At 45.1% G+C, this 12,698-nt stretch overlaps 1 protein-coding gene across 1 annotated transcript; it reads right to left on the reverse strand.

Annotated features, from left to right (window-relative positions):
• Window positions 1-2,211: 2,211 nt before the first annotated feature.
• On the reverse strand, window positions 2,212-10,977 carry FBXO22 (F-box protein 22). Its single transcript, XM_087704021.1, has 7 exons — window positions 10,835-10,977; window positions 9,119-9,251; window positions 7,969-8,065; window positions 7,655-7,750; window positions 7,363-7,527; window positions 5,520-5,679; window positions 2,212-3,976 (listed from the first exon to the last, which is right to left on the reverse strand). The coding sequence occupies exons 1-7, from the start codon at window positions 10,936-10,938 to the stop codon at window positions 3,550-3,552; spliced, it is 1,182 nt and encodes a 393-aa protein (XP_087560147.1). The 5' UTR covers window positions 10,939-10,977; the 3' UTR covers window positions 2,212-3,549.
• Between the last annotated feature and the right edge of the window lie 1,721 nt (window positions 10,978-12,698).

Below are 12,698 nucleotides of genomic sequence, written 5' to 3' on the forward strand. Positions count from 1 at the left end.
CACTGGAAGTCTTTAAGAAGATGTTGGATAGCCATTTGTCTGAATCAGTATAGGGTTTCCTGCCTAGGCAGAGGGTTGGACTAGAAGACCTCCAAGGTCCCTTCCAACTCTGCTATTGTATATTGTAAATAATTTCTTGTCAAGCCAGAGTAGCGTAATAGTTAAGGACAAGGACTGGAGAGACTCAGGTTTGGGGCCACCTTGGTCCTGGTGGGTAACTTACTCTCAGTCCAGTCTACTCACAAGTTGTTGCTTGAGAAAAGAGTCGGGAAGAGCTTCTAGAAGACAGCTGAGGGGGGAAAAAATCCAACAAACTAACATAAAACTATATGTAGTTCTGTAAAGTCCCACAAATCATTCTTCTTACTCATGGAGCCATCATTTGGTCTGCATATAACTTCTTTCAAGTTGTTTATTTATTTTTTAAATGCCTTCTGATTTGAGAAAATTGCAACCACAGACCCGCAGAATTAAAGAGGGGAGGGGAAGCTACTATTGGCTGTAAATGGATTTATTTCTAACACAATCTCACCTCTGCATTACAATCCCACAATCGAACTTGTTCTTACACTACCCAGTAAATTTACCCAGAAAACTGATTGACCATCTTCCAAAATTCTCCGGAATCAATCTCAATTCGGGGGGGGGGGGGGAATGTAAGCAACCAAATTACTCTGGTGTGCCCAGCACGTGACAATGCCAACTTTTAACAGACAGCTGCCATTTTCAATAGACGCTTTGGATCGTCTTCCGTAAAGCAGAGTTCTCTTTTCAGCAGAAAAAAATGTCCTTTAAAATAAACACGCTGGCCGTTAAAGCCCGACTTCTTTGAAAGCAATCTCTGCTAGCGTGCACCACGGGCAAACCCCGCTCCGTATGGGTTTGCCTCTTGAGACGTAAGGAGAAGTTTCAGTTCTGCGCATTTTAAACGTTATTTTAAAAATGACTTTCCTAAAACTTTTGAATTACTGGTATTTTATGAATCACCCTGGCAAAACCCACCCTGAAACGTGGCTCATAAACTTCCATCAACCTATAGTAGGCTAATCAAACTTCTGTATCCCTGCCCCTAATATTTCCCTAAGGTTTAATATTTTTGGGTGGGTGGGTGGTAGAGGTGGGTTCCTACCAGTTTGCACCTATTCGGTAGAACCGGTTCGTCAAATCTACCGAACCGGTTAGAAGAGGTTCCACCGGTGGACCCGGAAAGCAGGCCACACCTACAGAAGAGGTTCCAAACTTTTTTGAAACCCACCCCTGGTCCTTGGATATGATTATTCTACACTATCACGCTCCTATTTATAAAACTCAGTGCCTCTGTGAAAGGTAAGGATGACTACTGCGTTTGTGGTGCAATCAGAACATTGCGTGTGTTGAAGTTGTTTTAACGCAAACCAAAGATGCCTTTTAAAAAACAAGTTGACATCCTATTCTTATGCATGCCAGTGCTGTGTGTGAGGTCATTTAAGGTGGTTCTGACAAGTGTCGTCGGCATCTTCATATCCGGTCACGTGGGCGGCAAGCCACTCCCATCCGGTCACATGGGCGGCAAGCCATTCCCACAAAGGAGGCCACACCCACAGAGTAGGTTCGAACAATTTTTGAAACCCACCACTGGTGGGTGGGTATTGCATTACCATTACCAAATCAAAACCTGAAGACAATTGTGTCCTGAAGCTGGATTACCATCCTTCACGTGTTCAAAAACATCCCCAGCAGTTACGTAATGGAGTAGGTCATTAAAGCTAGTCCTGCAAAGGGCGTTAAAAACGGAGTCAACTCTGCAACGACTCCCAAAATACGTCATACGGACACGTACCAAGAAAAACGGTATTTCCTCGCATCGCGGTTTTCAATTTTTCATGGAAAAGAGGAGCACATTTTGGCAGGGGAAAAAAAACACAACACTCAACCCTCTGCGTTTTTGGAGGAAGAGATAAAGCAGTGTTTCTCAACCTTGGCAACTTGAAGATGTCCGGATTTCAACTCCCAGAATTCCCCAGCCAGCGAATGCATTCGCTGGCTGGGGAATTCTGGGAGTTGAAATCCGGACATCTTCAAGTTGCCAAGGTTGAGAAACACTGGTATAAAGAATGTAACTAGAGGTTGAGGGAGAGGGGGGGGAAGAGAAGAAATCGTGTATTTAATTCTCTGTTATCTTATTTTACACTTCCCCAGTACAACCTTAGGACATGAAACCAAATCGTAAAATATCTTCAGTAGCTTTAATGTCAGAGAGCAGATTATCAAGTAAACAGGCAGCCGTCGTATAATTCTGCCATTCATCTTTCCTACATTGATTAAAAACAGTGAGTCTTTTTTTGATTTGCCCAGGAAGAAAACTGCATCATTGGTGTCATTTAGAACAGCTCCGGGTCCCAACAATTCATATTGAAAATACTCGACGGCAGAATTCAAGCCAAATCAGGCCAATCCCAAGGCTCCTTCGTATATTTAAGATCCCCCCGAGGAATATTTTCCTACAACCAAAGTGATTAAGAAGCCGGCAACCTTAGTACAAATTGATCGTATGAACTAGCTAGTGAACAAGATGGTTCTACCACAAAACCGCGGACGACAAAATCGCGGTCGACGAAAGCGCGTATGTGATGTCATCACAGCGCGACGAAAAAGATAAAAAAAGATCGAAAAATGTAAAAATAAAGCTAAAACCTTCCCCTAGCCCCCCCAAACCTAACCCTAAACCTAACCCTAAACCTAACCCTTAACGTAACGAAAAACCTAACGCTAACCCTTAACCTAACCCTAACCCTAACCCTTAACCTAACCCTTACCTTTATGTGAATCGGCTTGCTGTAATTTAATTTTTATTTCAATTTTTCGATCTTTTTCGTCGCGTTGTGATGACGTCACATACGCGATTTCGTCGACCGCGCTTTTGTGGAACGCGCTTTTGACGGGTCACGAACAAGATTGGTCCAAACTTGCAATCGTCTACCAAGAGGAAGCCTGCGAATCCAGACCGTCTAATTCGCTCTGGATAAAAAAAAAAGGATATTCAAGTCCAAACGTGGTTTCGAATTTGACTAGGCCTCCGTGGGGCTGCTTAAGAGATGGTTTTAAAGAGCTCAGTTCAGGCCTGAAGCTTTGCATTTCCAGAGACAAACGATAAAAGACTTAAGCCACAGCTTAAGACAGGCTTAGTCCGTGGGCTGACTAAGTTATCCCACTAACAGCATGAAAAAAAAAGGATATATCCCCCCCCCCCCCCAGCATAAAAGCACACGGGCGATGCTAAACAACATCATTCGCAATCACCGGAACGAAGTAAAAATCTACCGTATATACATGAAACATTTTTAAAGTTTAGAAATGGGGTATAAAGTCCTATTTTCTTCCCCCCCGAATTTAAGATCACGTCATTGGGAATCCTAAAGTCGATGGGACTGCCTTCCTTTTCGTTTTTAGGAGGCCCTTAGAATGACATGCCCAGAACGGCCCTTTTCTCGCCATTAATGCAGCCGCTGCACAATTTGCACAGGAGAGAAAAGAGAAAGAGAGAGAGAAAGAGAGAGAGATATTTTTTTTTTAAGCTTGATTGCCTTTAGCCGAACCGAAGTGCAGGAGCGTCACGACTGTGGTGTAGCTGTGGAGGAGGTCGTCCTTGGTCTCGCGACATTCCCGGAGGACGAAATTCCCCGTCACGATTCGGTCGCACCCGATCTCCCCGTGTCCGAAGAAGCCTAACAACGGCACGCCGGGGAAGTACTTCCGGAAAATGTCGGCTTCCACGTTTCTTTTGTTTTGGTAAAAGTGGTACCCCCTGCCCACGCAGGCGAACATGAACGCCAGGCTGTGGCGCTCGGGAATGTTGGCCGCCTTCAGGCGCTGCATGGCCGCTTCGGCTAACTTTTCATCCGTGACTTCTTGATCCAGCAGGACGGAGGCGCACTGGATCTGGGCGCCGCTGAAAGCCAGGCCGACCACGCCACACGACTCGGCAGGCTGGGTGTGACTGAAAGAGAGGGGGGGCACAGGGGGAGAGAAATAGAGTCAGAAGCTTTGCGGGTCACAACCCAACATCACCCAAAGGGAGATGCCAAGCAATACAGATAATCCTCGACTTACAACCGTTCGTTTAGCGAAGGTTTGAACTTACAACTGTTGTCCTGATCAAAATTTAGCAGATTGACAGTTGGAAAGGGACCTTGTAGGTCATCTAGTCCAACCCTCCATTCAAGCAGGAGATCCTACACCATTTCTGAGAGATGGCAACCCAGTCTCTTCTTGAAAGCCTCCAGTGATGAACCTCCCACAACTTCCAAAGGCAACTTGTGCTCCATGGGTTGATTGCTCTCACAGCTTGGCACAACTGCCATGTGTTTTTGATCGTCGTTGGGTCAGGCTATGACCCTCTGTGACCTTCCCAACCAGCTCCCAATGAGCAGAGTCCACGGGAGAAGCTAGAGTTGCTCAATGACTGTGTGATTCATTTAAGTCCACGGCAAACGAGGTTGTAAAACTGGGGGCCAACTCACTTCAGAACTGCCTCAATTAGCGATGGTCCCAATTGTCGTAAGGCGAGGATGACCTTGCGAACTCAATAAGCTCCCAAATGGGCATTTTAGGCATCAAAAAGGGCAGGGAGTACAACAGCTTATGACCAGTGGGGGGATTCAAATAATTTAATAACCGGTTCTCTGCCCTAATGACCAGCTGGGTAGGGGGAACTTTGGGGGTGGTGGTGTCATGTGACTGGGTGGGTGTGGCCAACTCAATGTCACTCAGGTCGATGGGCACTTCACCTTGGAGAGGCAGTTTATGTAAGCAGGGCAATAAATTGGTTAGCCTAGAAGTAGCACCAGAATATTTCCTTTCCTTCCTTACAGGATTAGCCCTGTAAAGTGGGAAAAAAACTAACCAAGATTTCTTCCAACAACCGGTTCTCCGAACTGCTTAGAAAGTTAACAACCGGTTCTCCCGAATAGGTGCGAACCGGCTGAATCCCACTACTGCTGATGACCAGTTTCCACACTTACGACCTTTGCATAGTCACTTGATCAAAATTCAGATGCTTGGCAACTGGCATTTATTTATGATGGGCATAAACCAGATTCCCTGTACCACCGCATTGTTAGCAATAGCAATAGCAATAGCAGTTAGACTTATATACCGCTTCATAGGGCTTTCAGCCCTCTCTAAGCGGTTTACAGAGTCAGCATATATTGCCCCCAACAATCCGGGTCCTCATTTCACCCACCTCGGAAGGATGGAAGGTTGAGTCAACCCTGAGCCGGTGAGATTAGAACCGCTGAACTGCAGATAACAGTCAGCTGAAGTGGCCTGCAGTACTGCACCCTAACCACTGCGCCACCTCGGCTCTTAACTTAACGACTGCAGGGATACGTTTAACAACGGGGGCAAGGAAGGTGGTAAAACGGGGCAACCCCCCCCCCCTTTAACAACTGTTTTGCTTAGCCGAAGGGAAATGTTGGAACGGTGGTCGTACGTCGAGGACTGCCTGTAACCACAGAAACCTATCAAAACGAGACGCTCACGAGGTCAGGGAGGTGATGCTCTCGACGTATCCGCCCGCTAGGATGATGCTTTTTTCGTTCAAGCGATTGACAATTTGGCGGAAGAATCGTGACGATCCCGACTTCCAGTTGTTGTATCCGAAGAGAAGCATGGCTCTAAGGTCTGGGTTGTTCTTAAGCCCTGCTTGGAGTAAAAGGAGAGAGAGAGAGAGAGAGAAAGAGAGAGAAATATTAATCTCTCGGGCTTTCTGCTGATAATAACAAGATGCCCAAACGTCCTGCAACGTTTAGTTTACGAGCCAAATCTGTTTTATGTTTTCTGACCTACTTTCCCCCTAGGGACAGAGCAGCGGGGCAACACATCGCAAAAGCAGAGATTCCCACGAGGTTTGTTGTTGACATAACAGCCCTCCGGCAAATTTCTGACCTCTTGGGTACGTAATCCTGGAGGTTTTTTTGGGGGGGGTGAGGGTTGTAAGGCTCTAATCATATGTTTTGCATTGGACTTAACCAGCGGTTTAAACCTTTTAACGTATTTTTCGGCGTATAAGACGCACCAAGATTTTGAAGAAGTGAATTAAAAAAAAAGTTTTTGTACTCTGCAGGCCTCCCAAATCCTCTGCACGCCTTCTTTTTTTGGTGAAAAATGGGACATACAGAGAGTTTGAAGAGGCTTGCAAAGTGCTCCTGGGGTCTTGGGGGTAAAAACGAGCAAAAAAAAATCTGTGTTTTTTTTTGCAAAAATGGGCCCATTTTTTGCAAAACAAAACAGGGCACGCATAGGCTTTGGGAGGCTTGTAGAATGCTCCTGGGGGTTGGGGGGGGGCAAAAACGAGCAAAAAACAGCCCATTTTTCTCTCATTTCTGCCCTCCCCAGCCTCCAGGAGCCCTTTGCAAGCCTCCTAAACACTCTGCAAGTCCATTTTTGTGAAGGGGCAAGGTTTTGCAAGGCCAAAAATGCTGTATTCGGTGTATAAGACGCACCCAGATTTCCACCCTCTTTTTTGGGGGGAAAAGGTGCGTCTTATATTCCAAAAAATATGGTACATATCAGAATACAGGGAACTCCGCAAGGAAACCCGGCCAACAACACATATAGCCAGAAAAAAAAAAGGACTCAACATTTCCTCCCAGTTGTTAAAAACCCTGTAAAAACCAGGGGAACTGGTTGTGGTTTTAGCAGGGAGATGTACAAAATCGGAGAATAAACCAGCTGACTTAAGGCAGGACTAGAACTCCCTCTCTCTCGGTGCTTGGCTCAGTCACCCGTTGCCTTGCATCCTAAAGCAGGATTAGAACTCTCCCTCTGCCAGTTTCTAGCTCCACCACTAAATCAAATCGGTATGGAAAGAATGGGAGAAAGATTTAGAAAATGCGATTTGGTTGAAAGAATCACTGAGTTTCTCCTAGTCAAATGCTTACAATCATCATTTCACGACACCATAATCCCTTGAGGGGTGGAGTTTGGGCAACTGAATGGTTACTGGCTGGATGCCCTTCCTGTCACCAGAGCGGAGTTTCGTTTAGCAGATATATTCTCATTATACCCAGAGAGAGAGAGAGAGGAATATCTACCTCTACCTAGGATCGAACTCACAAGCCTCCTGATTGTGAGTCGAAAGGCCACTGCACCACTCTACCCAAATCACAACCTTCCAATGTAGTATGAAAAACATCTTCAAAGCGATTCCCGCCTTGTGCCGTTTAAGCCCGTATTTGTCTTATGAGGGGCAGCTGTATCAACTTTTACAGTCTTGTGGATTTACCACTGGGAAATAAAATCCAACACTGTGATAGCTTTAAAAATAATAATAATACTAATAGCAAGAGTTCAAACGGGGGTCCCCAAACAGCCTCGGCTTGCCTGCTTCCGCAAACTGTTCTTCATCCATAGTTTGCCTCTTCGGGTCTTTATAAAAATGGAAGGTCTGAATCTTCACCCCATCGATTTTGGGGAAGAGCAAGGCAAATCCGGCCTCTCCTTCTTCAACCTCCACGGGGCGATGGCAGCCAGAGCCTCTGGGAGTAACTGAAAAGCAAGGTTGAGTGCAGTTAAAGGGTTCATCTCATTTTCAAGACTGCAATCATCGTTTTGAAATGGGCTCTCGTTTTCCACAAGTGGCATAAAGCTGTTCTGACCGAGTTCCTCTCCTTACCTACAACTCCAGGCGTCACGAGACCAAGCACCTGGCATCGTGCGGGGAGCAGGTTTTCCAAGGCGGACGCGATTTCTTTACTGTATCTTCGCCGTGCTAGAATTACAACGGAAAAAGACTCGCGTCAAGACTCTTAAGTTACTGCGAAACAATCCTTTGCCAAAGGATTAAGTCGTGACAGAGCAGGCAGCTCCATTCAAGGGCGTCATTTTGTCTACAGAACCCCAACGGTCCAATCAGAAGGCGGCTTCCTTGCCCCGTGTGTATAAACCAATGGCTCACCGAGGAGGGGAAGAATCTTGCTGGCTACTTACCTTTCTTCATACCAAGGCCACAAATCTCTCCGCTTTCACTGAACGCCTCTGCGTCTGCTATCATATATAGCACTGTCTGGGGAAGAACTTGGACTTTCTGTAACGTAAACGGAAAACGCAACACGATGGACAGATAGTCACACACCAGGAACTTGTCTTGTATATGTAGCCCCACTCGAATTGTACGATTGTTGTGTTTTCTTTTTAACATGCTGTATTGTCTATTGTTTGTCTTCTCCCCCTCCCTCTTTTGAATTGTGAGCCGCCCTGAGTCCCCCCAGGGAAAAGGGCGGCATACAAATAAAGGCAAATATATATATATATATGAAAAAGAAGCACAACTACAAATACAATAGCAATAGCAGTTAGACTTATATACCGCTTCATAGGGCTTTCAGCCCTCTCTAAGCAGTTTACAGAATCAGCATATTGCCCCCAACAACAATCCGGCTCCTCATTTCACCCACCTCGGAAGGATGGAAGGCTGAGTCAACCCTGAGCCGGTGAGATTTGAACAGCCGAACTGCAGAACTGCTGTCAGCTGAAGTAGCCTGCAGTGCTGCACTCTAACCACTGCGCCACCTTGGCTCTATACAACTTGGGGGCCCTTGGTGCTCTTGACTGAGGATGATTGTTAGCTTGCAAACGTTTCGTTACCGGACTAGGTAACATCATCGGTGTTCTGACGGTGTTGTTGGTGCTCTGATGGTGTTGGTGATCAAACAGGTACTGATCACGTTCCCTAGTTGGGTAATGAAATGTCTGCAAGAAAGCCACAAAGCTCAGAGAGCATCAAGGACCCCGTAGTTCAACCTGAGTTGTAGATACTTCTTCAATCAGGACCAAATTAAACTTGAAAAAACTTGGCTGCTTCTTGACTTGTCACTGAAAAAATATATAACTGCACAGTCGAAGGGCTGTTTCTGAACAATCATTGTTCTGTTTAGAAAAAAAAAACAGAATAGTTTCTGTTCTGTTTACTATTCTGTTTACTATTTATTATTCTGTTTAGAATAGTTAAGTGTGATAATTTAACAAACAGGAAGAAAGCTTGCCAAATAGATGAGGTTTCAAAGTTGCAACCTTAAGAACGAAGCTCAACGAACAATAGGCAAAGACCTGCTTCAGTCCATCTGTCCAAACCGCTTACCTCAATGTCATCTGCTAACACGTGGACCAGAACATGGCTGTTGGATGAGTCTGGTTCCAGGGCAGAGATCCAGGTGATGCTCTGCTGTGTTCGCAGAATTCTTCGGGAACATTCCCGCCACAGCTGGCACACGCTGAAAAAGATTTGATAGGTAGGTAGGTAGGTAGGTAGGTAGGTAGATAGATAGATAGATAGATAGATAGATAGATAGATAGATAGATAGATAGATAGATAGATATGGATGGATGGATGGATGTGGACAGAGATAGATAGATAGAAATAGAGATAGAGACAGATGACAGATAGATGATAGATAGATAGATAGATAGATAGATAGATAGATAGATAGATAGATAGATAGATAGATACATAATAGATAGTTATAGTTACTTTATTTGTATGCCGCCCTTTTCCCTGAGGGGACTCAGGGCGGCTCACAATTCAGGGGGAGGGAAGGACAAACAAGTTACAAACATGAAGACAATACATCATTAAAAAGTGCAACAGTCATACTATTCGGGTGGGGTTGAAGTCTTTAGCCCCAGGCCTGACGGGATAGTCAGATTCTGAGGGCTGTGCGGAAGGTCTGGAGGGTGGTGAGGGTACGAATCTCCACGGGGAGTTCGTTCCAGAGGGTCGGAGCAGCCACCGAGAAGGCTCTCCTCCGGGTAGTTGCCAGTCGACATTGACCGGCTGATGGATAGATATAGATGAATGGATATAGATAAATGATAGATGATAGATGGATAGAGACAGATAATATAGATAAATTGATGATAGAGACAGATTGACAGAGATGATAGATGGATAGAGACATTTTATATTTATATTTATATAAATAGATAGATAGATAGATAGATGACAAATATAGATATAAATAAATGAATGAATGATAAATGATAGATGGATAGAGACAGATGATATAAATTAATAGACAGATGATAGACAGATGATAGATGGATACACACACACACACACACACAACAGATGACAGATATAGATAAATGAATGAATGATAGATAAATGATAGATGGATAGAGACAGATGATATAAATTAATAGACAGATGATAGACAGATGATAGATGGATACACACACACACACAACAGATGACAGATATAGATAAATGAATGAATGATAGATAAATGATAGATGGATAGAGACAGATGATATAAATTAATAGACAGATGATAGACAGATGATAGATGGATACACACACACACACACAACAGATGACAGATATAGATAAATGAATGAATGATAGATAAATGATAGATGGATAGAGACAGATGATATAAATTAATAGACAGATGACAGACAGATGATAGATGTACACACACACACACACACACACAAACGACAGATGACAGATATAGATAGATGAATGAATGATAGATTAGATATAGATAGATAAATTGTTGGATAGAGATGAGATAGATAGACAGAGACAGATGACAGATGAGATAGATCAATTAATCATCCTCGACCTGAGAGGCCGCCCTCCTCCTGAAGCCCCCTCCCTCCCAGGGCTGTCAGCTGCTCCCTTCGGACTTCTGCCTGACTCCGCTGCCAACGCCACCCCCCCTCCCTCTACCGCCCCCCTTTCCTCCTTGGTTACAACCCCCAGCTTCCCCCCCCCCCCAATTCGAGGGGCGGCTCCTCTCTCGTGGCTCCTCGGGCGTCCCGGGCGCTCTCTTGCGGCCCTCCGGCTGCTCACCAGGCCGCCCGCAGGAGGGCCTTGGTGGGCAGGAAGCTGAGGATCCGCTCCACCACCTCGGCGAGGCTGCTCAGCACGTAGCCGCCCTTGGGCTCGGGCTCCATGACAACCGCAGGCCGCGCGAGCCCCCCTCCCCCCCTCCCCGAAAAGCGCCAGCCGTGGGTCCCGGAAGCTCCGGCGCGCTGCTGACGCCACCGGCGACGCGACGTTCTCCGTTGCCGTGGAGACCGACGCGCGGGAGAGGAACCCGGAAACCCTCCTTCTGACCCGAGTGAGCAAGGATAGCCGCTCTAGCCTTCGCCATGGCGAGCACTCCCTTATATTACAAAGCTCGGAACGGGACTCGGAAGAGAAAACTCTATCCACCTTTATTGCTATTTTTTTCCTATCTCTATGAACTCGCAGCTTGAGGTCGGATGGGAGACCGTAGATCATAGAATAATGCAGATAAATACTCGACTCACAACAGTTCATTTAGTGACCAAAGTTACACCGGCACTCAAAAGTGACTTATGACCGTTTTTCACACTTATGACTGTTGCAGCATCCCCATTTCTGATGGGGTCATGTGATCCCCTTTTGCGACCTTCTGACCAGCAAAATCAATGGGGAATTCCGATTCACTTAACCACCGTGTTACTAACAATTGCAGTGATTCACTTAACAACCGTGTTACTAACAATTGCAGTGATTCACTTAACAACCGCGTTACTAACAATTGCGGTGATTCGCTTAACAACCACATTACTAACAATTGCAGTGATTCACTTAACAACCGTGTTACTAACAATTGCAGTGATTCACTTAACAACTGTGGCAAGAAAGGTAATAAAATGGCTCGCTTAACAAATGTTTCACTTAGCAACATAAATCTGGGGCTCAATTGCAGTCATAACTCGAGGACTACCTGTACAGAGCAAGATTTTTTTAAAAAAAGTTTAGGGAGAAATCTTGAAGGTATTCGGTGGCTGGATCTGGGAAATATTTATGCAAACTCTTGAATGATCAGTTCCTTTCCTTGCATTTCCTCCCAATTTCTTTTTTTTTTAACGGAGCAAGGAAGAGTTCTTTGCAAATGAAAACTTCCCAGCGTTTTTTGCAAATCTTCAGATGATGTAATGCATGGTTTGCAGCCGCCGCAGGCTGGGTTTGTGTCCATCTTCAGGATGATGGAGCAGATGCGAGAGAGAGGGAGCCACAAGGATGGAGACATGAATGAGAGGAATCCCCGTTACCTTTGGGAGCATCTGAGTTTAGGGGAATAAACGGTCGAAGTGGGATGGAAAAACTGTAAAAATACAGGATGTGAAGAAACCAGAAAGGAGCCAGCCCCTCTGCCAGTCAGGAAGAAAACTGGGGTGGTTCTAAAGTAGTTAATAAGTAATAAATAAAATAAAACTGGACTAGTAGTAGGACTATAAGCAAACCTCAACTTACAACCATTTCTTTATACTGACCATTTGCAGTTACAACAGCACTGAAAAAAGTGAATTAACCAGTCCTCGCTCATTCAACTTTCAGTATCCCCACAGTTACGAGTTCAAAATTAGGACACTTAGCAACTGGCGTCTATTTATGACAGTTGTATCATCCCAGAATTACGTGATCACAATTTGCAACCTTCTCAAGGGGCTTCCAATAAGCAAAGCCAACGGGGGAAGCTAGATTCATTTAAAAGCCGCACAATTCACTTAATAACGGGAGTGATTTGCTTAACAACCGTGGCAAAAGTTGTAAAATCAGGCTTATTTAACAACCACCTCGCTTAGCAACAAATATTCTGGTCGCAAGCTGAGGAGCACCTGTAAACAGCTGAAGAGCTTCCAATTACTGATGCGTACCAACTTTTTAATGTTTTTTTTTT

Source organism: Thamnophis sirtalis, unplaced genomic scaffold, assembly GCF_051295495.1.
Source record: "Thamnophis sirtalis isolate CommonGarterSnake01/CBP01778 unplaced genomic scaffold, rThaSir2_p1.2 scaffold_2, whole genome shotgun sequence".
Taxonomy (NCBI): domain Eukaryota; kingdom Metazoa; phylum Chordata; class Lepidosauria; order Squamata; family Natricidae; genus Thamnophis; species Thamnophis sirtalis.